This window comes from Vigna angularis, chromosome 6, assembly GCF_016808095.1.
Source record: "Vigna angularis cultivar LongXiaoDou No.4 chromosome 6, ASM1680809v1, whole genome shotgun sequence".
Taxonomy (NCBI): Eukaryota; Viridiplantae; Streptophyta; class Magnoliopsida; order Fabales; family Fabaceae; genus Vigna; species Vigna angularis.
In genome coordinates this window covers 26,351,384-26,378,158 of record NC_068975.1, presented here as the reverse complement: position 1 = coordinate 26,378,158, position 26,775 = coordinate 26,351,384, and the positions used below count along the sequence as shown (strand labels likewise).

At 35.3% G+C, this 26,775-nt stretch overlaps 3 protein-coding genes, 1 non-coding gene and 2 pseudogenes across 4 annotated transcripts; 1 reads left to right on the top strand and 5 right to left on the bottom strand.

Moving 5' to 3' along the window:
* Positions 1 to 2,950: 2,950 nt before the first annotated feature.
* On the top strand, positions 2,951 to 4,600 carry LOC108341555 (aldehyde oxidase GLOX). The gene has a single exon (XM_017579225.2). The coding sequence runs from the start codon at positions 2,951 to 2,953 to the stop codon at positions 4,598 to 4,600; it is 1,650 nt and encodes a 549-aa protein (XP_017434714.2).
* A 4,408-nt stretch (positions 4,601 to 9,008) lies between these two features.
* Positions 9,009 to 11,755, bottom strand: LOC108342618 (uncharacterized). The gene has a single exon (XM_052879199.1). It carries the CDS (start codon positions 9,731 to 9,733, stop codon positions 9,203 to 9,205), a length of 531 nt encoding a protein of 176 aa, XP_052735159.1. The 5' UTR covers positions 9,734 to 11,755; the 3' UTR covers positions 9,009 to 9,202.
* LOC128197647 (U1 spliceosomal RNA) lies at positions 10,442 to 10,602 on the bottom strand. The gene has a single exon (XR_008250276.1). It is a non-coding gene; the product is annotated as a U1 spliceosomal RNA (small nuclear RNA).
* Positions 11,756 to 13,197: 1,442 nt separating the features above from the next.
* Positions 13,198 to 13,320, bottom strand: LOC128197610 (U1 spliceosomal RNA; annotated as a pseudogene).
* A 1,086-nt stretch (positions 13,321 to 14,406) lies between these two features.
* On the bottom strand, positions 14,407 to 16,948 carry LOC108342129 (uncharacterized). Its single transcript, XM_017579841.2, has 5 exons — positions 16,611 to 16,948; positions 16,351 to 16,499; positions 16,087 to 16,248; positions 15,287 to 15,402; positions 14,407 to 14,830 (listed from the first exon to the last, which is right to left on the bottom strand). The coding sequence occupies exons 1-5, from the start codon at positions 16,810 to 16,812 to the stop codon at positions 14,812 to 14,814; spliced, it is 648 nt and encodes a 215-aa protein (XP_017435330.1). The 5' UTR covers positions 16,813 to 16,948; the 3' UTR covers positions 14,407 to 14,811.
* A 1,200-nt stretch (positions 16,949 to 18,148) lies between these two features.
* On the bottom strand, positions 18,149 to 20,792 carry LOC128197552 (uncharacterized; annotated as a pseudogene).
* Between the last annotated feature and the right edge of the window lie 5,983 nt (positions 20,793 to 26,775).

Below are 26,775 nucleotides of genomic sequence, written 5' to 3'. Positions count from 1 at the left end.
AATTTAAAATTAGTTTTGTGTGTTTTCCTATTAATAATTTTTCATTTTAATTTTCAAAATTGATTCTGTTGAAAATGTCGTTGACCTAATTAACGTATATTCAACACAATTTTTTTTTTAGTCAAATATATTATAGATAAAATTTGTTCGTTTTTATCCCCTAATTTCGTTTAAAGGAATTGAATGAAACAAAAGTTTCAAATTCAATTTGAAATTAAAAATGATAATTGATTTCCATAATTTTAATTTTTTCATGTCACTCAAGAACTCAACATACTAAAAAGAAGATCCGACATTTTGTAAATTGGTTTATTAGATATTTTGATACCAGTACCAATCAAAATTTATTATTATTTTAATAAGTATTAGGTTAATTCGATCATTATTATATTCTTTTGTTAATGCCTCTAAGGGTTCATGAAGGTGGTCTGCACTTGTACAGGTGGTAAAATGACATATTTGCTCTTATGTCCTCTATTTAATTATTTATTTATTTTTTCTACATCTGTGGTGCACCTCCTATGCAAACCTTTTTTCAATTATTGCTCCTCATATCCCATGTTTTTTTTCATATAGTTACCTTCTTGAAAAATATAATATAAATTATATAATTTAGAATATGTTCTTTTATTTTATATTTTAGCATGTATAATCTGAAATATAAATTTATATTTTATATTATCTAATTTAAAAATTTATTTCGTATTTCAAATTATAAATTATGAAATATAAAATTTCTGATGTTTAAAATTCAAAATTTTATAATCGTGAAAATTTATAAATTAGAGTCCAGAACTCAAACTGAAAATTCTAATCAGAGAATAAATGTAAAATTTTAAAACTTTTGGAGCTGCAGATTGAAATTATGGAGTTACAAAAAAAAATATTCTTCAAAACTAGCATAGTAACCCATAGCAGGGTGTTGCTCCCTCTACCACCATCCCTTGTTTCCTCCACCTTCCCGATTTATCTTATTTTCAAAACTACTCTTTTATTTTAACTTTTTTACTTTTTACCTTTTTAGATTTTTAACATATTTCAAAACCTTAATTTACCTCTCACTTTCACTCACCCAGCAGCTGCACCCCCACCACCCATCTCCGTTCAAGGTTTTATTCTTCCTTCTTTTTCTTTTTCTTTCAACCTTCTCTTCCCCACTTCCCTCTCCCTTTGCTTTCTTCCATTGTTGTTGATTCCTGGTGTGAAGAAGCGTAGAGGAGGAGCGTAGATTTAACAGTGGATTGGTTTTATCTTAAATGGATGTTGACATCCGTTTTATCTTAAACGGATGTTGACATCCGTTTTACCTTAAACGGATGTTGACATCCGTTGAAGGATGACATCCGTTTAAAGTTTAAATCTTTATTTTAGGGTTTATTTGATTATGCACCTGGACAAAGCACCACTGCAACCTTCGAGTACCACCACACCACCAAGAAGAGATTGTGTGTTTGCCACAGCATGTGGGGTATCAAGTATATGCATTAAAATGGGTTGGAAGTGGGTAAAAATTCAAAACATTAACCCTAAAAGTAAAATTTTACTTAAGGGCAAAACAGTAATGAAAAGGTGGAGGGAGTAAGGAGTGGTGGTGTAGGGAGCAACATCTCATGGCAATGTATACATTGCAAGCCCAGTCAGTGACATGCACCCAATACAAGCCCACCATTAACAATCAAAATTCCCGTACCAACCATAAAATACCTCAAAAATGGTTTGTTTTATTGAAACAAAATTTAAAGAATTAGATATAATTAGTTTTTCTTAGGTTGAAGAAAAGAGAGTAAAAGTAATATATAATTTTTTTTATCTACTTTTATTTTCTTTCAGCCCAACGCTTTTAAATTTTACTCATTTTTATTTTAATACGGCGAAGTATTTTTAATACCTAACTCGACGCATTTATTTGAGACTCAAAATGACATTATCAGAATTTATCAACTAAATTTTTTTTGTTATGCTTATAATAGATGATAATCACGCTCATGTAATATTAATAAAATAAATTTGTGATTAAATATCTTTATAAGATATGTTTCCTTTATCAATAGGCAATAATAATTCTTTTAAGAAAATATATGAATTGAGGGTAGGCTAGATCCACGTTATAATTCATATTTTTTACACAATAGGATTAAATATTCTATAGTCTCTTGAATGCAAAATTAAAATTTATTATTATTACGAATTTTAATATATTTTAATTTCTAAATTTAAAAAATAAATGTATATAGTTGTTTGAAGTAGACAAACTTTGTAGTTTCCAATTGTTTAAAGTGGATTTTTGACTGATACAAGCACAATAATTATAAGATCTGATATTTTAACAATTTTTTTAATAATAAATTATGTGTTATTATTTTACTGATTCATATATTTGAAACAAACAAATTATAAAATATAAGTGACTGTGAAAAAAATTATAAAAAAAATTTGTTAAAAAAACATTTTCCTAATTATAATAAACATGAAGCGTTTAATGGATGCTAAGAGCTATGTTGTAGTGTACATCAACATCATCACATGCCAAAACTATCTACAACATTTTATCCATCCTATATACGGTCGTTATTCTGACATAGTTTTTACTCTATTTTTAAACACTTCAAAATTATTACGGATCTTCGAGCTTCAAGGACGAATACTTCAAAATCTAATGATCCCTGTATTTTCTGAACATGTGAGCAATATGATTTAAAATAAGCTGAAGATGTGTAGGTTTTTGGTGTCATATGCACTGCTTCACCTGCGTCCCTTTAGCTGCAGAATCAACCATTCCTTTCAAAGATACCCTCCTTTCTATTATATCAATGCATCTTTTTTCTCTTCTTCTCAACACACTCTACTCTCTACACACAAATCTAAAATTAAACTCTACTTCAATTCCTCCAACTCTTCACCAATAAACTCAACCACGTTCTTCCAACACTTCTCCTTCTTCCTACCTATCATGATCCTAATAGCAATAATACCCTTTATTCTGGCTTCGTTATTTCCATGTTTCCAGACTCAGATTCTGCCGTCACCCTTCGCAAACCAAGGACAATGGCAACTCTTGCACCCAAGCATTGGCATATCTCCAATGCACATGCAACTTCTACACAACGACAAAGTCATCATGTTTGACAGAACTGATTTTGGCCACTCCTACCTTCCTCTTTCCAATGGCCGTTGTCGCGTCGATCCCTCTGACATTGCCCTAAAACTCGATTGTTCCGCTCACTCCGTACTATACGACGTACTCACAAACACTCTACGACCCTTAATGATACAAACCGACACTTGGTGTTCCTCGGCCTCGGTTCTCCCCAACGGTACTTTGATTCAAACCGGGGGCTACAACGATGGTGAACGCAACATTCGCATGTTCACCCCATGCTTCGACCAAACCTGCGACTGGGTCGAATTCCCACGTTTGTTGTCGCAGAGAAGATGGTATGCGACGAACCAAATACTCCCAGATGCTCGTGTCATTGTTGTTGGAGGTAGAAGGCAATTCAACTACGAATTCTTACCTAAAACCGCTAACCCTAACAACGATCCTTCTTCTATTCCTCTTAACTTTCTTCAACGAACTACCGATAAAAGTGAAAATAATTTATACCCTTTCGTCCATCTTTTACCCGATGGAAACCTATTCATCTTCGCCAACACAAAATCCGTGTTATTTGACTACAAACAGAACAGTGTAATCAAAGAGTTCCCTCCAATTCCTGGTGAAGATCCTCGTAACTACCCTAGCTCGGGTTCTTCCGTTCTTCTCCCACTAGACGAAAACCTAGCTCCACTCCAAGCTGAAGTGGTGGTCTGCGGCGGAGCGCCACGTGGCTCGTTCGAAAGCGCCGTGCGTGGGATGTTCATGCAAGCTCTTGCCACGTGCGGGAGGCTGAGACTCACTGATCCTGACCCTAACTGGGTGATGGAGAAAATGCCGATGCCACGAGCAATGGGCGACATGCTTCTGCTCCCTAACGGTAATGTCGTTATAATTAACGGCGTGGGGGCAGGAACCGCCGGGTGGGAACGTGGCCGTGAGCCGGTGTTGACGCCGGTGATATTCCGGCCATCGGAGACGGTGAATCGGTTCAGTGTTATGGCACCGGCAGCAAGACCTAGGTTGTATCACTCATCAGCTGTGTTGTTGAAAGATGGAAGGGTTTTAGTTGGTGGTAGCAACCCTCACGTTTTTTACAACTTCACTGGGGTTGAGTACCCAACTGATCTTAGCTTGGAGGCGTTTTCTCCGCCGTATTTGGCGCCGGAGTTTAATCCGGTGCGGCCAACAATTAGGTATGTCACGAATAATAACGTTTTAGGGTTTAGGGTTTTTTGTTACGTGACGTTCTCGGTGGCTGATTTCGTTTCGGCGAGTGACGTGTCGATTAGGATCATGGCACCGTCGTTTACGACGCACTCTTTTGGACAGAATCAGAGGATGGTGGTGTTGAAGTTGCGAGGGGTTACGTATCTGGGCGGAGAGGCTTATTATGCGACGGTGGTGGGGCCCTCGACGGCGGAGATTGCGCCGGCCGGGTACTACATGCTGTTTGTGGTGCATAAGGGTGTGCCAAGTTCAGGTTGGTGGGTGCAGGTGATGTAATAATGCAACATAGATTATGAGTAGTTGTGCAGTTGGTTAAATTGTCAATGAGTAGCATATATTGAGCATTCACTTATCTCTTATTAAGTATATGGCATTTAGGTTCTATTCTAGGGATGAATTTTTATACAATTTCTTTACTTATTAGTAAGTCTTTTAAAGTATATAAATATGAAAAAAATTAGAGATTTTCTTTTGTTAATATTAGAACTCGTTTTAATATAAAAGATCTTAAGGAGTTCAATTGAGATTTTCAGATTATATAATAAGTTTTAATTATTTAATTAGAATTAATATGACTTTTTTAAGAAGGTACCGAAATTTAATTGATAAATTAAGATATTTGTTGCCAACTGTTATATTTTTAAAAGGAGAACCAAACTATAATAAACTTTTTTTCGTTTGTGATCTTCACTTACACTTAAGACTTCGAGGGCAATAAAACTACTAATCACTCATGAACGGTCACATTATATTTTAAATTAGTCTGGAAGACAACATAACCTGATTATAAGGAGTATGAGTAAAACTCAAATCATACACACATAGTGGATTTTACATTAACTCCTGATAAAAATTCTCAAACTCGAATAAATCATGTACAGTTAATAAAATATTTTACTGTATGTAGAGCAATGTCAATATTTTGAATCAAACCAATACATTTCAATAAAAAAGTTAAACTTAATTAACAATAAAGAACGTTAGATTTCTGTGTAATGTTGGTTAAGGAGTTTTTGCTATTATTTTGGGCCTCTTTTGGCCCGTTTTCTTTTCTACGTCCACAGATTTTTCTTGTTAATTTCATACATTTCTTCCTGTATTTTATATAAAATAAAATAAAAATTGTTTTTTTTTTATTATGTAATCTGGAAATAAAAAAATAACTCAAATAGTACAAGATATCATTTTTTTTCTTAACCATATTCAATTTTTGAAAATGATTTTTTACTTTTGCATTGTATATTCCAAAAGTTATTTTTTTAGACAAAATTAAAAGTTTTTTATATAAAAGTTTAGAAAAAAGAAATATATGAAGCTGCTGAAGAGAGCTACCTTCTACTTTTGACTAAAAGCACAATTGAAATAAGAAAAAACAATGAAGATGGTGTCAAACAATGAACAATTGAGTTTGACCATGCACTGTTTTTTTAACTAAGTATTTGGTACATCTAAACTTGACAATCTTAAAATTTGTATATTGAAAAAAAATAGTGTTTATAACCTTAATATTTAATAAACAGGTTAATTTAGTTATGATAAAACTATATTACTTCAATTAACAAATTAAGATGACTATGTTACCATATTTATAAATATCTTACCAAGATTATTATTTTAACAACATCATATGTCAATATCATTACTTTAAAAATATTAAAGTTATCACTAATACAGAATTAGCATATTTAATAAATATTACATATATAAAAGAATATTGAACAAATTTGTGTAAATTGATTTGAATTTAGGTGGCAATTTTGGATGTTTCAGTTAATTAACAAAAACTTTTGTGGCAAAATCACTTATCCTTCCTCATGTTGGCTATTCTTTCTTATTTGTTGAATATGTTCAGTTTTTTTATCACCTATTGTATGTATTTTATACATTTGTTGAAATTTCTCTTGCAAATTTTATTGATACAATGAATTTATTTCTTTAATCCTGATGATTTATGTTGTTTACCCTTAGGATGAAAATAAAATTATCTTAAAAATTTTGTTTATGTATTATTATTATTTTGTTGTAATCTTTATATGTACTTCTTATAAATTAAATTGAAAGAATTTTTATTATTTATTATTGGGTTAATATTTTGATTTTGATTTTCAACTTTAATGGTAGAAGGATGATTGATTCCTGACAAATTTATTGTTATAGTCACTATCAAGTGCTAACTAGTTTAGGTCACTATCTAATGTGCAATATATCTAAGATGAATTTTGTTGTTTCTGATAATAATTTAATGTGCTGTTATATGCACCATAGTATTAATTAATTAATTAATTTGTTACCAAAGTATTAATGTAATTAACTATTGGTAATGATTGGTGTCCTGACCCATTTTTATTGCAAAGTCATATGGGCTTCATTTATATGTTTTATATTAGCAAGTTGGGAGGGATTTTCTTTCATTGGAATTTAATTTTGAGAAAAATTTAAATTTAAATTTAAAAAAAATCAATTGAATAATTATAACGGATAAGATCTCCTTTTCAGATCAAGTATTGTCTTGGCTCAAAAATCAAACCAAGTTTTTATTGTTTATTTTTTGTTCAAAACCAAACCCTACTTTTAGTTCATTTGATTAGGCAGAAACTCTGCTGTGATATAGGAATATATTGTGTTTTATAAGATGCTATTTGAGCTGGAACCATCATAGTCTAAAAATAATTATTCCTTTACTATGTTATTTTTTAGAAGCATGGCTAGTTATTTTAAAAATGAAGAAAATGTCTCTTTACCCATCATGTGTGTGAAAGTTCTTTTTAAGTCTTCTAAAATTCTTCTTTCTTATTTTCATATTAAATAAATAATCTTTTGATTTTGTTATCATGTGTTACTCAATTTCACTCATCTTCACCTCCTACTCCCTCATAAATGATTAGGATAAAATAAAGAAGTAGATGTGATAAATTCCAAAAATTTGGAGGAAAAGTATTTGAAAAAGAAATTCAATATTGAATATTCTACTTGAATGATACTAAATTTGTATCTTAAATAACATTGATTTTTGTTGAAAGAAATTTTGCTTATAGGGATTAATCAAATTGTCCAACCAAACTTACCCATTATAAAAAGCTATATCATATTGCATTACACTTTTAAATTGATACATTAAACTATTTCCGATTTTAATTATATATTGTTAATAATTAATTATTCATAATGATGTTGTCTGCAAAAAAAATCTCTAATGTACACTTTAATCAAAATTTTCTTTAACATGAAAATTGATATAAATGGGTCTAAAATATTGCATAAAATCAACATAAAAAAAATAGTCTGAATTTGTTTATAGTCTAAGTATTGGTTTAATAACTTACTTTCTCTCTAGTTTCGCTGAAGTATGTTAAATTAGATCTTTTTAAAAAAGTGTCCATTACGTTCTTATTTGGTAAAACTTGACTCAATAAAGTCTTTTCTATTAAATATGCATAAATAATGTTAAATTTCTTTTGTGTCTCTTCTAAGCAAATCTTTGTTAGTAAGTGATACAAAATAATTAGTTACAATTTTGAAGCACAATGGTAATTATCAAAAACATCATAGATCAGTTAAAGACAAAAAATTTCAACAAATCATTTTAAATTTGTTCAATCTAACGTAGTGCACTCTGTTACTTCTAGAGGTTAAACTTCTGAAGCAAATGAGGGTGAAGTTGAATCGACAAGAAGGAAGCAACACTCTGATGGGTAATCTTGATTATCGATTAATTATTAATTATTAGGTTAATATTGAGGATTTCCTAGAGTACATGTGAAATTATTAGTGATAATTAATGATGATATTGGTGGGGGGTTTTGGCAGCTGATGGAGACTCGCCTGTGCATAAAACCAGCCAAAATGGGCATCATCATCAGGTTGAGGTCAAAGAAATCCTTTTCGCCTAGTGCTCTTATTTTTCTTGGAAAGTTGAGCTAATAATATTCATTATTCTTCTATTCCTTTTGCAGATTCCTGATTTTGCATATTCGCTAAATCCACACAGTGAGTATAGTATAAGCATATTGGCATCTGATTCAAATCTTTTTGAGTTCACTTCTGATTGATATGGCCTATATTAAAACCCACTTCGCAATTGCAGATCAGACCCCAGGTAGGGTTGCACGACAATTCCATCGAAGAAAGAATCTCAAAAAGACTGTCATTTGTGCATGCTTGCTTAACAGAAGAGACTGCTTACCTAATTAACAAAATTCAGCAAAAGAAGATAAAATAAACTATTAAGCAAAAGCCTAAATATTACATAAAACTAACACGTACAAAAAAATAGTCTGTATTTGTTTATAGCCCAAGTAATTTGGCTTTGACCATTATAAGATTTCTACTTTATTATTTCGGCAAACAATATTTTCGCTTATTTGAGCGATGTGCGACTAATCTATATTAAAGATTTCAAAGAGTAGCTAATCTCTGTCAATTAACAAACCTCTGTCGGAATCAACCTTCTAAATCAGTATGGCCAAAAATTCAATAATTAAACAAGAATCAGGGAAGTGCACCACAAAAGTAAACCATACGATTAATGCAAAGTAATTTTTCAGAAACAACCCTTTGCTTCTAACGGATTTAAGATAAACTTCACAACAAAAAATGAAGGAATCAGTCTCAAATAAGAGTTCTAGTAAGAGGAGTTGGTTTAGTGGTAAAAGGTAGATGGGAAGGTGAAAGAGGTTTTGGGATTTAACTTTTCCACTAACACTTGAAAGTTATATAAAATACATATTACAATGGATTCAACTTTCTCATAGACAAAATATTGAGATAAAAAGAAAATGCTTTATCAGGAATTCATGGAAAGCATTATACACAAAATACATATTACAATGAATCTAACATTATTTGCACCAGACAAGACCAAATATTACCAGAAGTAATCTAGTCACCGGCAAGAACTTCTTCCGTTGACAAGAAACTATACAGAACAGAATCCTTAATCACCCCTTTAATACAAATATACTTTCTGAGAACACCCTCTCTGATGAATCCAACTTTTTCCAACACCCTCTGAGAAGCTTTGTTTTCAACGTCAACAAAAGCCTGCAACCTCAGCAAATTGGGAAAGTCCTTGAAGACTTGAGGCACAGCAATCTTGAGCGCTTTGGTGGCTATCCCTTGGCCCCAGTAGGTCCTCCCAATGGCATAGCCTATGTCGGCCTTGTGCCTTTCTTCACCTGACCAAGGAAATACTGAAATAAAGCCGATGGAACAGTCAAGGCAGATTGAGCGACGCCATGGATGAGGTATGCAAACATCCCTTATGAAGGCCAAAGCCTCTTCCTTGGAGCCACACGTTTTCCATCGGAGATTTCTAGTCACTTGATCATCCCCTGCCCACAAGAAAAAATCATCGACATCACTGATCTTGAATGGCCGGAGACTAATAGTAGACAGATCCACCGGTGCCATCTTGGTCAAATGTTGGGTTGTTTTGATTTCAAAACATCAGATCTTGATTTAGGTGAAAGATAAGGACCTTCCAAGGCAGTATATATATATATACTATATGAAAGGATTTTTGTCTATCAAACATGATTAAATTAGAATTGAATGAAAGACTACCATTATACTGGACTTTATATAAGCAAAAACCACTTTGAAAAACATAATAGAATTGGCCATCTGATCTTAAATTAAGAAAATAAAATTATGTTAATATTTACGCTAAATGAATGTCAAATAAATTTGTAAAACCAAGTAGCGTGTTAAAAGTAATATTTAGTACAGCAGTGAACAATAAATAGATGAATAATACCAGACAAAACCTACACAACATTTGATCTTAAATTGAGAAAATCAAAATATTATCAATATTTAAACTAAAATGTCAGTAAAAAAAATTGTATAACTTTGACTTGGAATTTTATCAAATTAGACAACCAAGTAATTAAACTCATAATAAGAACTTACAAACCACTCTCCATTCAAGATATAAGTTAACCAAATAATCAGAATACCTTAACTACAATGTCAGACAAATAATCATAACACTTAACTACAACTAACTAAATGTTAAACTGGCAATCAGAATATGATAAGTATAGCTAGGATTTTTAACTAAAAAGGAGAATACTTCTATATGCTAAGCAAACAACCTTAAGACTTATACTATAACTAGAAGGGGCCGCGCGAACGCAGGCCCCCACTGCCACAAATTATGACGTAGGCTCTCCCACTTGGGGAGACCTTAGTCGGGCACCCTTCCTAAGTGCAATGGAAGTCACCAGGCTAGGCCATAGGCCTTCTTGATCACCCATTGACCCCGTCCAGGTAAGTATGTTCAAATGTTGCTAGAGACACTATATTTAAAGTGTATAAGACAGAAGGAATGTTTATCTTTTAGTGATGTGGGACTAAGAGAAATTCTATCCAGGTGCATTCCAATCACTCCCAAGTATGTCTGGCATTTAAGGATTTTCTGCTGTTAAATACTGAACTCATTAAATTCACAGAGAAAATACCAGATTTTAATTGAACTAATGTTTCTTATATAAATATTTTTCGACTGAAGACAATATGGGGAAGACATTAGTTTTGAAATCCTTTTCAGTATTAGGGAAACAATGTTTCAACATGGTGAACAGACAAAGCCAGAAGTTCCATTTTGGCTCTTATTTTTTAGAAAACTGTTAGCATTTGTTGCTTGAGAAAAACTGAACCAAACATACTAATTGCATCTCTACTCCTGGTCTTAAAATTCTTATCACATGATGAAAGAAAGAGTTCTTCTGGGATTCAAATTTGTAACCACTTCAAACCAAAAGACAATGCACACTTCGATCAAACTTCTACTTTGAATTTAGAACTGCAAGTAGCTGTAGCTGTAGCAATACTGAGTGTAGAATGTCAATCACAGCGAGATAAAGTGACACCAAACAATATTGAATAGCAATAGGTATTCCAATTCAATACAAAATAGCCCTTTAAAATTAACAGCAGGACTTAGCTACATTCTAAGGGATTTAATTTGAAAAAAGGAAAAGAAATACAAGAGACACTTGCGGAAACTAAACTAAATTCATGACCTCACCTGTAATAAAATTTAACCGTGTGATACTGTATTTGTATATATACGCAAGGATTGTCTAACAACTATTGTCTTTGTTTTCCCATGTTTTTAAACCCTTATATATAAAAGAGTTTAGATGTTTAAGGTCAATCTGTATTTGGTATGATTGGTGGATTTTTAAATAGTATGTTTTCTTGCCTATTTAGGCAGAAGAAAGAGAAAGAAAACAAATTAACTACTCTTCTACCTATGACAACAAAAACAATTTAAGAGCTAAACAAAATCATGCATCAGTTCAGCAAAAACTCTCATCCAAAAATCTGATTACTGTGTGTGAGCATGCTTGCAGTATAGAGCATTGAGCAATTTGACCTGCACTGGATAAAAAAGAATGTCTGTAGATATATTGAGCCATAAGGAGAGAGTACCTCCACAACAGATCAGGCTTCCTTGCAGTTTAACTTTTAACCTTTGTATTCCTTCAATTTTTCCGTGGTACCTTAATAAATTAATACTGAGGAACACACTGGTCAATTTTAAAAACCCTTTCTCTAAGATTATGGAATTCTTATGCTAAATATTAAATTCATAACATCTGTGGAGATAAAAGAAAAGTCATTTGATTAAAAGAAAAAATAAAGACAAATGTCAATAAGCACGCAATAGTAAATGTCATAAATAATACAACCCGAATTCCAGCTTAAATATTATGCATATTACCATTTTCTGTTTGAATACAAATTGTTGTTTTACTGATCGTCTAGAACTGATTTTCTGATAGAGATGTGAGAAATAAAATGAATTAGACAGCAAACTACAATAATATCTTACTAAATGATAGAAAAGTAGCATGCTATATGTGTGTTGGGTCCTAGGGAATTTGGAACAACTCATTTAGTCACACATAAAATATATTAAAGTTCAACACATTAGCTACTGTGTAAAGTATGCACTGAAAAACCAAGAACTACAGCAAGCGTGAATAGACAGAAATATTTCACTAGTTTAATTGAAGAACAAACAGAAACTACCACAACAGAAAAAAAAAATCTATTGGTGTCCAAGATTTTTTCTGAAGAAATGATATTGAACCAGCAGCTTTTCAACCTGCTAAATATTAAATCTTATACGGCTTAGTAAACTTGAATTCAGGCACCTCTTCAAGCAGTGCAGGAAAAGATCACTTACATCTCACATGATTTGTAATCCTAATCCCTGTCCTCCTGCATTTACTCACATACCACAATACACAACAACAAAAAAATAACATTCTAAAATAAAACATAGCTCAGCACGATTGTAAATTGTTAAGTTCAACTCAATAGTAAACGATTTAATCAAACCTAGATATATAAGGCTCACCACAACTTCTCAAGAGACAATAATGGGTAGATGACATCAGTAATGCAGTCTAATGTTCAACATATACCGAGAAAGATGAACCAAAGAAACTAAAATAGGCAAGTGAATCATAGATTTATATTGTTCATTCAATATAACTTTTCATGAGACAGACAATAAAAATATATACCAACAGCAATGTACTCAAATGTCAGACAAAAAATTAAAGATTCAGCACCCACTACCGCGAAAGAAAAACCAGAGAAACTAACAAGCAAATAAAACAAAAACAACAGAACTAAAATTGGCATGGAGGTTTCAACACAGAATTTGATAATGAGCGGTGGAGGTCATTGATCTGTTCTTCTTTTAAAAAGTCAGTCCTGTTCTTCCTTTATTGATCCTTAGATTTTGCAAACCTAATCCAACCAAATGCAACTAAGATCATAGTCCCAATCCATTTCAATTAACTGGTTTCAGTACTTCAGTTACATATAGTGAAACATTTGAATTCGTATAATAGGGGCGATGTAGGCTCTCCCATCTAGGGAGACCTTAAGCGGGCACCCCTCCAGTGTGCAATGGAGGTTACCAACTTAGGCCATGGGCCTTTATGATCACCCATAGACCCCATCCAGGTAAGTATGTTTCAACGTTGAGAGTCCATTCTTATTTAAACACCCCAAAGGCTACCGCCTGTTTAGTACTAGCCGATGTGGGATTATTAATAGAAACTCTGAATGCATGTACCAAACAAAATAACTCCCGAGATTTTGAAATGAAAACTACCTCTAATATATAAAATGAGAACCATACTTTTGTCACGTTTGAAGTGTTCTAACTGGTTTTCTCTAAAAGTAAGTTTAAACTGGCTTGAATAGTGCAGGCTGCTGTTACTATAATGTCAGAACATGAAATTAGCAATGTACTCCTATTTACCTTTTTGGAAGTAAGATAAGACAATAATTCAACTTTTCTTCTGTAAACATTGATTTGTTGAACAATATCTCTTGCTTGAACTAATTACCGAATAACTGAAATAGACTTTCCATGTTTAACGGATGAAATTTTATTAAAAAGAAATTAAGGATGAGTGAAATATAAAATATTCATATGACCTTACAAACATCTAACTCGAGAAGACCCATAACATTCTTAGAACAATAATCCTTGCATTGGCTCGGTATTTTGTTACAATTGTGTTTGATGACAAAATAATTATAAAAAAATTATGCTTAACTTACTGGTAAAAACCACAAAGAAAATTAAAATTAACTTCTTTGTAAACTAAAATTAGTTTATGCATAAGCTAATAAATATCTCACACATATTTATTAACTTTTATTTGTTTTTCTTTTTCTTTATATCTTCTTTTCCTGATTTCTAATTAATAAACTAAGTCTGATAGTGTCTCGAATGTCACGAGGTAGGAGAACGTTATACATAAATTGCTTAGATATGCTAGAACTATAACACGTGCAGAGAATAGAGAGACAAGTTATATAGGAGTCCAAACACTTAACTTTGATCATTTTGAGCAAATACTTCCCGCATCCATCTGTTAATTTTTCATCCCAGTTTAATTTAAGCACTTCCAATGGGTGAGTATGAGGTCAACTTTTCCTGACTACTTCACTTGACTGCCATCTTTGAACCGTGTATTACTCATCCAATCTCTTTTTCACCTTGACCAAATATACCAAAACCAAAATCTATCGACGCAACTTGAGTACCAAGTCCCGAATCCAATAGATTTACTAAAATAATGTTATATATCAGTAAACAAATGAGTTGAACCATTTGGAATTTTAAAACAAATACAGTCATTCTTATTCCCTTGCGCATTAAGGCAGGTGTGAGAGAAAGAAGAGAACTAACTAACTATTCTTCAGTTGATCAAAATATGTTGCCTGTGACCACCTCAAAAATTGGAAAGCTAAACAAAATTGCTCAACTGTTCAGCAAAATATATCATCCTAAATTAACTTATTGTCGGTGGTATTCTTGCAGTCTAGTGAATTGGGCAGCTAGATCGGTACTGAACAAAACTGGGTGTAACTCAATTCAGCAATGTGTAGGGGTACCTCCATAGCCGATCAGCCTTACTTGCAGTTTAACTTTAAATCCCTGAATTCCTTCAATCCTTTCCGCAGCACCTTCATAAATTAATAATCAGGAACATAAGGGTTCTGGACAATTTAAATTAAAGTTCATAGAATTTGGGGGATAAAAGAAGCCGTTTACTATTTCAATAGAAAAGAAAGAAATGTCAGAGTCTACTGTTTACAACTAGACACGCAACAACGCAATGGCAGGCAGGAAAATATTCTAACACACCACTACGTATTAATACTATAAATCCAGCTTTTGAGAAACAAATTAAGAAAGAAAAGACAGTAGGCAGTAAGTACTCTAATATCTAACCAGAAATTACAAATAGTAACGAACTACGAAGGCTACGGATTAAGGAGTTTTGAAATCAATTCTTTTAGCCTCATAATCAGCTACAGTGTACAAAAGTATGCAAACAAAACCAAGGAATTACAGCAAGTATGGACAGACAGTAATATTTTACTCGCTTGAACAAAACAGGAAAAGGGAGAAAAATTAACCTTTTATATCTCTTCTTTGAACCACATGGACAGAGCGCATTCCTGCTAATTTGTCCAGATTGGGCCAAATTAGATCTTGCAAGGTCCAATGGGGTAGAACCAACCAGCTTTTGGACCTAGAGAATATGAAATATAAATATGGTTGGTCATCAAAACTTGGCTACAATACAAGCAAGCACCCAGAAAAACAATTACACTAATTATTTTACATTCAAAGTTCAGTTGTTATCTTGTTGCACATACTCACACGCATCATAGTCATCAAAAAAAGGTAATACATCCAAATCAAACAAGTTTTGAAAGAAAAAATGATTATCAATACCAACAACAAAAGATAAGAAATAAAATATAACACACTGACGGAGACATCAACATTTAGATAGTTTGTTTTTGTTTGAAGCATAATGCTGTACAGCATTGCCAGCAACATAAGCCGAAATCAAGAAAGAAGTCCTAAAGAATCAACAGCATGATTCTGAAATTTTGCCATCCCATTGAAAAAGCTAGTAATTAGGTTTTAAATTATCACTAGAAATAAACTATGGACCTTATCCAAGGGCCGAGGCTCTGCACTTTGTTAGGCTAATAATTGACCCAAATCGTGCTACTTATACCAAACCCTAAATATCAAGATAAAACTGCCCGATCAAGACCTATTTTGGATTAGAACTACTACAAAAGCGAGATTTAAAAAACGGTAAGCTTTTAATGAACCAATGACAAAACTAAAATTTCTTCCAAAAAATTATCAACTGAACCCAGCTTCAGCAAGGAATTAAAGTAATAATAAGAAGCATTACTTCAGTAAAGCTTTTTGGCAATGGTTTTCCTTCTTCTTTTAACTTCTCTATCTTCTTCTGTGCTTCTTTGGCCCAAGTAAACTTAGCAAGTGCATTCTCTACATCAGCAATCGTGCAGCTACAATGCTTTGCCGCTTCTTGCTTTTGAGCAGTCTGAAGATTCTGAAGATAACAAAACAAAAGGATCAAAGCCAGAAGAATAAATCGCAAATCAATTAATATATGCATAAATAAACATCATGAAGCATGAATTTATCCAGAAACCTCTCCAGTGGGGTCCAAAACCCCAAGATATCGAATTATGGCTTCGTATTTCTCGAAGGCAGAGGAAAAAGTGGCTTCGCTGCTTCGTCCAACCATAAACTCCTTAAAAGCGCCAATTCTTTTTGCATTCTTCATTTCATCCGCAAAACCTGATATCAATAATATCATTATTCTTACTAGGTTAAGTAAATGTAAAAACAGTTTCTGAGATATGTGAGAAAGGAGAAGCAAGGGCGAAATTGGAATTAAAAGGAACTGACGAAGCAGAGTGAATGAATCGGAATCCGCTTGCGCCGCGTCTCCCTGGGACTGCGTGGTCTTCTGGCCTGTGATGACGTTTTTGACCTTCTCCATCCATGAACCCTGCAACTGTGCCGTAGCAAAGATTGTTCGGTGCTGGCACTTGCAACTTTGATTTCCTGCTGAATGTAAAATCTTGCTTGCGATGCGAAGTAAAGGCATCGAAACTTTTGAGTTGAATACTCTTTCTCTGCAACTACTGCACTCTTCTATGGCTGCAACTCTGCTAGAGGTTAGAGAATTGCCCTCAAATTTGGGATGATGACTTTAGGCTTAAACGACGTCGTTTGAACTTCACTGCGCCTGTCGGAACCTTGTGGTTTATTTATTAATTAAACACTTATATAATTTATAAATTAAACATTTGTAAGTCATAAGTTCATAATGTGCTTGACTTTTATCGAAAAAAATATTAGATTTTTTAATTATTTTAATTAAAGAAATTACATATTATATTATCATATTATAAAATAAAATTTGTTTATAATTAGTCATAGAAGCGTTGCTATTTAAGTTGTAATGACTTCAAAATTTATTATGCGTATATTTTATTAAAGCTGATATTGAAATAATACACTATTTAAAAAAAAAAAGTTTCTTGTCGTTTGAGATGGATCAAAATATGATATACACCAAATACATTTTTTTCATCGATTGAAATAGATTTGAAATAAAACTATTTCAAAAAACATATTGTGATACATATAAATTGAAGAAATAAATTGAGTTTGCATAAATAATTTATTTGTAATAATTTATGAACCCATGCTTAAATGTTTTGCAACTCTTTTTCTTAAAATGAACACGTCCTTTTAATAAAATAACCACCCTTTTATGCATAATTTATTTGTTTCATGTTTTTAAAATGATTATAAGCTAAAAATAATACAAAGGTTAATTAAAATAATAACCTGTTTTGAATAGTTTCTCCTCGCATGAACCGCTTCGAAAATTATTTTTTTATAAAAGTAAACAAACACAATGATTTTACTTTTACAGTACTCAGCAAATATAAATTAGTTTTGGCTTGTTCTCAAATCTCTAAAAAAATAATCACTTGATTTTTTTATACTTTTTAATCTAAAACAACCGATATATATAGGGAGATAGAGACACTTATATATGCTGAAAACAAAATCTAGACTAAAAATTATCATTAATATTTTATTTCAATATTAATGAAACACTTTCCTTTTACTTTTGTCTGAAGATTCTAATACAAACCGCCACTGTTTTACTTTTCCTTTCCAAATCCCCTTCCTTCTTTGTTTTTTCTATTTACATTTTGTGGATATAAAACGGTGGCAGAACAACATAACAACCTCTCAGTGATATAAAAATGGAACCCGATCGCTATGTTTATCCTTCTCTAGAATAAAATAGTTCAAAAAGTTGTTGCAATAATACTATAGAATGAATTGCGTAACTCAATATTCATCTCTGTTACTCAAAGTATAGTAACTATTTACCGAAAAGTTCTTTTTTAATTGACACAAAATTTGGGGATATGGTTGCATTGTTGTTTTAAAGTACATTAAATCCGGTTCTATAAGAGAATAAAAGAAAAAAGAGAAAGAAATTTGCTGAACTATGACAGTTGCAACATAGAATAAGGGCAAAACTCTGACTGTTACAGCATAGACTAAATTACATCAAATAATTTTATCAGAAAAGAAGCCAGGCTAGCAATTACATCAAATAAATAATCGCAAGGCTTTGGTTCTGTTGAATTCTCCGCCAAAATCACATATGATCCTTCTCTACGTCGAAATCCACAAACCAAGTTCTTACTTCTGAGCTCGCTCCCTAACCAACCCAAAAATAACATGGAGTTGCTCAAGGGAATGGAAAGATATTGTGAGGAGAGACACAACACTACTGCACTGAGATTATTTCCAATTTTTTTCCACTTTCGTGTCTAAATTAAGCCCTGAACCGCCAAATTCAAACCAGATCTCATAATGATCAAATAGAAAACTATCATGAGTATGCTTCCTTGTATACTCAAGCCCTAAACTCGTAAGCTTCCTGGTGCATTCCTCTCCTCCCAACTGAGAACATAACTTCATAACATGTTACAAAAATTCGCCCATCATAAGGTTTCAATCTATCAGCTAACCTCTCAAGTCCAACAACTCACTAGACAGCGAGAAACTCAAACACATCTCTTCCACCTGCCCAATGTTCTCGATAATTACTATGGTGCTCCTCAACTATAAGCTCTCCAGAACACGGTAAGGCAGTGTGGTTATCTGAACCAGTTCCTCATAATGCAATATACCTTTATATATGTAAAACATAACAAAATCGCAACAATTGCAACAATTTGAATCCAAACAAAGAGGTTAAAAAAATTTGAACCAAAGAATTGCATTTTCCAATGCACAAGTGTCCAAAGTCTACCTGGTTCCTACAATCCAAAACTGGCAATATACTACTGCTTTCAAGATTTGACAAAATAATAGTAAAATACACTATTAAGATTTTATAAGTTATTACAAAAATGCAGACCGAAGGAAAGAGAAATCATCTAGCTTTGAGTTACGTGATGCGTAGGTGTCTAGTATTTACCCTGGCCGTCCCTATGTAAGATGCTTTTAAGGAATTTACAAAAAATTAGTTAATTTAGTTAGTGATATCAGAATTTATAATTTATATTAATTTTCTAGAATTATTACCATACGTCATCTCACTCTGTTTACCTGGTTAAGCAGGATATGGATTGTGGTCAGTTATCTTTCTCAATCTCACAAGGAAAAGAAAGAGATTAAACTTACATTATTTATTTTTTAAAACGAAATATCAATTGATTTTGCAAGGTTTTTTCTTAGAATCGGCTATTCGGTTATTTCACATGCCCAAGTTTTGAAAACTAATAACTTCAGAAATCTAAATTGAGTTTATTTTCAGTGAGATTAACATAATGTTGACATTTAATGTTTATAGGTAAAAAAATTATAATGTAACTAAGTTCACAAAAAAAGAGACTAATGCAATACAAATTTAAAAAATGACTACACCATTTAAAATATAAACCAAAATAAAGTTATATAATACACGTTATAAACTTTTTTCCATAGTGGCACTATTTGTCGTTAATTTTACTCACCCTCCCAAAAAATTACATGAATAGCACAGTTTAATATTGAAGACCAGAATTCGCACCCGAAAACCAAACTCTAGTCATTCTTTATGTATATCTAGGTTTAGCAACCGTAATTCAATTCTCGAGGAAACCCAATTTTGCCGTATTCGGCCACAAATGTTTGGATTGAATATGAATCTGAGATAGTGGAACGAAACTCAGATTAAATATTTATAATGTTTTTGTTTAGATTGAAGGATGAAATTGAGGGGAGAAAAAAAGAAGGAAAAAAGGAAGGTAACATGAGTAGAAAAGAAAAAATATATATAGTCACATAGTTTGGATCGACAACACACACAGTGTGGAATTAAAATAGTTTAATATAAAACGAAATTTTAAAAAATATAAACTAGAATTAAAATAAAATGTTATTATAAAATTTTAATAAATTAATTAAATAAATTTCAAAATAAAAAATATATGAAAATAAGTGTTATTTGTGAAACTTTTAAGCTCATAATCCTATCAAAGTAAAATTAACGGCAGAGTGCCATTCAGGAAAAACTCTCTACTATCAGCAATGAAACATACCATTACAGTGGCCGAACAAAGAAAAAGATAACAATGAAAGACAATTACAACAAGACGGGAATAACCCAAACAAACTCATGTTCAATCGCAAATCTATTCCCAGTATGCAGATTCCCGTGCACGTTTCTATCAATCTGACAAATAAAATGGCCGTAAAATACATCTGATCCGAAAAACAACGACTTAAAGAGAAAATTGCAGGAAAGAGAGCTTACTGTCAGAGATCGTCGAATAAGTGAGCCCTGGTGCGCGGGTTAATTCCCTTGCGGAGGATGTTGTTGTGCATGTGCAGTCCATTCAGTTGGAGATGGTCTCGCACACGCTACGTCCTCCGCCGCCGTCGTAAAAACGGCATTGTCGTTCTCCGAGACGCTGCCGCGAACGACGACGTTTACCGGAGTGTTGGAAGGAAAAGATAAGAAAAGAGAGTGGAGAAGAGAACCAAAAAAGACGCTATCAGCGCCATATGGGATTGCGTAACAATGCCTACCACCGACACCAATTCTTACGCCATCCTTTTATTTTAACTTAAAAGGGGAAAGTGATTCGGCGTCGTTTCGTTGCTACAAAATTAGGTTGACTATTCCTGATTAGTTAGGGCCATTTAACATGGGACGGGAATATAATAATAAGGTTTAATAGCTTCGGAGGTCCCTATATTTGTGGATTTGTTTTAATTAGGTCTCTAATTTTGGAAGTGATCAATTGAGTCTCTAATTTGGTCAATTTGATTCAATAATAACCTTTCCGCTAAATGCACTTAACGACGTTAACTTTTTTAGCGAGGTGGCAAGCTGAGGCATCCAGGTGGCACTGTTTGAAGGTCAAATCCCTGTGTTCTGTGTTCGTCCTTGTATTTGAAGGTCAAATCCCTATGTTTTTTAAATATTTTTATAAATCCATGACCAAACTGTTGAGATTATTCTTTCAGTTTACTCTTTCAATCTTGGTTTTTTGATTGGGTGAAGAAGGTAGTCCGAGCCTATGCTACGGCGTTGAGCTGAAAATTAAAAAGAAAAGGGTGAAGATGTGGGGTTCTGTGTAATGGTTTTCAAAGAAAAAAGATGGATAAAATGGAGGTTAAAGATGAAGTTAGCGGGTGATGTTGATGCAGACAAATTTGAATGGACAATGATTCTGGAGGTTCAATCTGGTTTGGTGATTGGAAAATGGTAAGAATGGGCGGTGAAGGTTGGGGTTCGAAGATGGATTTCTGTGTGTTGATCTGTTATAGCATGTACGAGAGGGAGGCCAGCCTTGTTTGCGTTTAATTTTTGAAGATAAAGGAGAGAGTCTCTCAGGAGTTGAACCTATTGAGCGAATGGAAGAATATAATCTTTTTTCTTTAAGCGAATGATGGATCTTTTTTATGTGCCCAAGCCAAGAATTGATTTCAGAGGGGATGATTATGTTGAGTGAGCCGTGGGATCGTGCCTGTGCCTGATGGAGGATCCTTTTTGTTATGTCCCCTGCAGAGTGCCTTGTAGCGTGAAAAGTGTGCCTGATTTAGGGGAGGATTTCTGAAGAGAGGTGGTTACGGGTTAGGACGAACCCTAATTGCAAACGTGGACATGCATGGACATGGCCTGGGCCTTGACCTTCAAATACAAGGACGAACCCTAATTTCTCTAATTTTCCTAATTTTGCAGATTTTATCAATTTTGCAGACACGAGCTACCTGACCCAAAATAGGCAACTCAGAATTCCAATCTCTTGAATTTTCTATTCCAGTTGAGTAAATCATCTTTCCCCTTCAGAGAAAAGGAAGGGGTTGAGGAAGGGATTCAGAGAAGCGGGGTGTTGCAGAGAGGGGGAGAGAAGGAGAAGAAGATGAACCACAGAAGACTGAAAGCTTTGAAGAAAACGGAGAAAGAGAAAAAAATATCTGTGAAGGCCTCTCGTCACTCTTGGTTCTGCCATGTATTAAGCTCAAACTCTGCCACCTGCAAATAAAATGATGCCTCAGCATGCCACCTGTTTAAAAAGTTAACGTCGTCCATTGCATTTAACGGAAAGGGTATTATTGACTCAATTTTGTTAAATTAGGGACCTAATTGATCACTTCTAAAATTGGAGGACCCAAGTGAAACGAACCCGCAAATATAGGGACCTCCGAACCTATTAAACCTAATAATAACATGTAGTTTGAATACTTTTCAACTTCATAAATTGGAAACTTTATATATCATAATTATATAATGTTAGTTTTTATCCATTCTTTGTTAAATGCTTCACATCCATATAATACTAAATTATCTCGAGTTAACAGTGTAATTACTTGTTGATGTATTGGCCTACATGTACTTTATGGTTTAATCATGCTTTTATTTATTAATTATCATAATACAATGAATGATGAAAATGTAGTTAAGGCATGTCAAACATTGTTTTATTATGTGTGACACTAAATTATGATGTTTTAGGTGTAGGGTGGATATTTTCTATAAAATATATTTTTCAACTTTTGTTTATGATTAGATAATTCTGACACTCAAATAAATGAATAATCTAATCGATATCACAACAATGTTTTAAATTTGTAATAAATTTAATTATCTATTTTTTTATATTTAATATTTATTTATAGGTTTAAAAATAGGTTTGAGATTAGTAAAATTCTAATCACGACCTAATCATGACTCATTATCTGTTAAGTAACTCATTATCATAATTATATTTAACATTTAGGGATTATAATCACTTGAGTGTGTTTGTCTGGTCTCGTACATTTTCTAATCGTGTGGTCGATACACTGTTTATTTGGATTGCATGATGCATGATGGTGAACTCCAACCTGTTGGGCCAATTGTCCTTTTTTTATGGCCTTGATTCTATTGTATGACTGTCTAGCTATACAGTAGAATAAAAAGAATGTAGTTTATGATATAAGAAGATATTCAATTAGATAATTAACACTAGATAAAATGACTATTTTGTAAAGATTAAAAATAAAATAGAATTAGATCAACATAGAGGTTGACAAATTTTGAATATTCTTTTGTTTAGTTTTATTTTTTGAAAAAAATAGTTGATATAGCTATATATATATATATATATATATATATATATATATATATATATATATATATATATATATATATATATATATATATATATATATATATATATATATAATTGATAGTGTTTCGGATGTGAGGGGCCGTGCGGGTCCCACGTTTCCACGTCAGTCGCTTCTTGTCTTCCGTACGTCGGATCTTCTGTGTTCACTTCCCAGTTCGCCGGTGGGAGACCTGCAAAAGATTCTCCGATGCCAAAGTCAGTTGAGAGCTAAGGCGTTTTTCTCAGGCAGTAATAAATGTGCAATGAATGTTACCCGCTCACCACTCACCACTCACTGTGGACTTGTATTTATAGTTTTCGTTATGGGTTTGGGATTAGTGAAAATTAATCACGGCCCAAAACAGCCCAATAGCTTCTAATCTCTACTTACCTTAAACCATGTTGATTTGTCTTAAGCTAAGATGATCAGTGGCGTGGCCGGCCTTGAGAAATGGGCGCCCGCCCATGTGATATGGGTGTCCGCCTTATCCTGTTCGATCCTCCACATTTATCCAATAGAGGTAATTTTCCAGGTCTCCAATATCGGGGAGGGCGGACGGTTCATTTACAAGTCTGATGTCAGTGGTGCATCGAAATGGGCGGATGGTCGTCTACTTGTTCTGATGACGTGGGCGTCCTTCCGTACGGCGCCCGGTCCTCGCTGGTACACAAGCCCCCCAAGTCCTAGTGCACGTAGTGGACGTAGGATTTTGAGTACGACGCGGCTTGGGCCAGGAAACCGCAATTGGGCCGCCTCTAGTGGGCTTTTGAACTTTGGATTTTGGGCGGGAAAACACGTGGTACATCGCTACTGGCTGAAGGCGAAGCGTCTCCAAATCTGGAGCGTTGATCGTGCGAGATTTGAACGGCACGGATGAACCCAACGGTTACTAAATTTTTCTATAAATAGTGGGTGAGAACGTTGTCACTTTCACTTGTCTCTATCATCCGAGATTTTGAAATTCTTTTTCCCTCAGGTAATAAATGGCCGCTGTGTCTATCGAGTCAGGTTCTGAGTCGTCGGGCGGAGTCCGGGGAGGGGCGGCGGCGATTCTCTCAGTTCGGTTTCTTCTCATTTTTTGGATGAGGCGGTCGGGTCGTCTGAGGCGGATCCTGAGGTGTCGGTCTCAACGGGCGACCGTGTATTTCATGGCGTGCCTATGTTCTTGCTCCAAGGCGGTATCTGTGTGGACGGGTCTCCTTTCGAGCCGGACGGCCAGGGAGTGGTGGTGAATGAGTGGGCTCCTTATGTTCCTAGCCTGTATGCTTCCTCATACGCCACTCGCAAGGATTTGGAATGGAGGGTCAGCCGTACCCATATTGTCCGGGATATAGAAGATTCCAGGTTGATCCGGGCTGGAGTCAGTTTGAGAAACGAAAGGGTCTTTTACGGGAAGAGGTCGAGCCCGGACGATTTCTTCTACATGTACGTGAACTTCTTCACCCATCTCTTTATCCGGGTCCCTTTCATCAAGTTTCAAACGGCTGTCCTTCGGGAGGTTAACGTGGCTCCCGCGCAACTGCACCCCAACTCTTGGGCGGCCGTGCAAGCGTTTCTGTCTATGTGTTTGGCCGTGGGCGTTACTCCTACTGTTCCCGTCTTCTTTTATTATTTTGAGGTTCGTCCTTCTCCCACCGGCGGTTGGGTATCCTTCACATCGGTTCGAGATAGGGCCCTGTTCCGCCCGTTCTCTGATTCCTTCAAGAACTTCAAACAACATTATTTTAAGATAATCATTGACGACCGGCCGCCATGAATTCTATGACGGTGATGGGAAGCCATTGTTCCCGTTTTACTGGACCAGAAATCCCCGGCGAATAAAGGCGACTTCTGGGGGAGCACTGACTTCATCCGACTTAGAGGCCGTGCGTACCATCAATGCCCTCCCCCGCCGAATTTCCGTCCGTCACCTGGTCGAATGCCTTAGTCTTGAGGATTGTGGACAAAAGGCGTTCGGTATGGTATTGTTATATTGGGTCTGTTTGTCTTTAGTATACTGACATTAATTTTTCTGAATTGTTTTGTTTCTTTCAGAGCTTATGACGACTCCTGCCCCCCGTCAATCCAACTTTATGGCCGCCCGGAAGAGGACTGGAGCCAGCTCATCCTCGGCTCGGCCGAACGCTCCTACCGTGCCCCGTCCTCCTCTGACAGGACGTTCGTCGTCGGGCGGTCGCCTACCCCCTATGCGCATAACACAGAAGCCCAAAGACCCCCAAGTCGCACAGGCCGTGGGTTCCAGCGGCAAGGCGGCAGGTTCCGATCCCCACCTTGACCTTGCGGCCATTCAAGTGGATCCATCGTCCGAGGCAGCCACCACCTCCAGCGCTCCCTTGATCCGTAAGAGGAAGGATCCCTCTACTGAAGGGCGCAAGGATAAGGAGGGTTCGTCGTCTCGATCGGCGTCAAAGAAGGCCCGCAAGGGCAAAGACAAAGAGAAGGACCGGGAGAGGGTCCCTACTGTGCCCTTACCGGGAGGCATCTTCAGTCCGGCGTTCAATATGAGCGAGCGGACAAAGTTCCATATGAGCTCCTCCCAACGGGCGCTTATTGAACCCCTTTCTGAGTTGGAGCTGACCAACGTCATGCTGGAGATGTCGACACGGGCGTCCGCCCTGGCATGGTATCTGAAGGAGTTTGCTGACCGCCCAGGGGTGGCAGAGATCCGCGCTGAACTTGATGCGGAGAAGAAGAACTCGGCCTCCCTTCAACTAACAATGGAGCAGATGCTCTTAACCCAAGATGATTATGACAAGAAGATCGAGCAGCTGGAGGCCGATCTTGAGAGGTCTAAGAAGGAGAACGCTGAAGGTTTGGTAGCCGCCCGGGGCGAACAAGAACGACTGGCAGAAGAGGGCCGCCAACTTAAGGTAGAGGTTGCTCGCCTAAGGGATGCGGAGGCCGAGCGTATCAAGGCGAACCAGGCCTTATCCCTTGATGTCGCCAAGGCCAACGAGAAGATCGCCGAGCTGGAGGCGACAATCGTGTTCGAACACGAGGAAGGCTTCAACAAAGCCCTTCGGCAGGCGTCCCTTCTGGCGGGTGTACAAGATCCGTTTGCTCTTGGCTTCGACATTGAGAAGGACGTTTTTGATGGCAACTAATGCATTTTTGGACGAACGTCTTTGTATCCGCCTCCATGGTTGGCTAGTAATACCCTGCTCTCAGTAGCCGGGCTCTTAGCGTCCGCCAACCCGTGTGGAGACCACATATACCGTTGTGGAGCTCGTCCATAACATAACGCGCTTCCGTCTCCCCCAAGCACTTAAGTAGGGGGGAGGAAAACCCTCGTTGGTATAGGTCGTCCCCCACCATGAGGTAACGGGCTACCTTCTTGGCGTCGCTCGGTCCTACCGCTCGCCCTTCGTCCTGGCGGGACATGATTTCT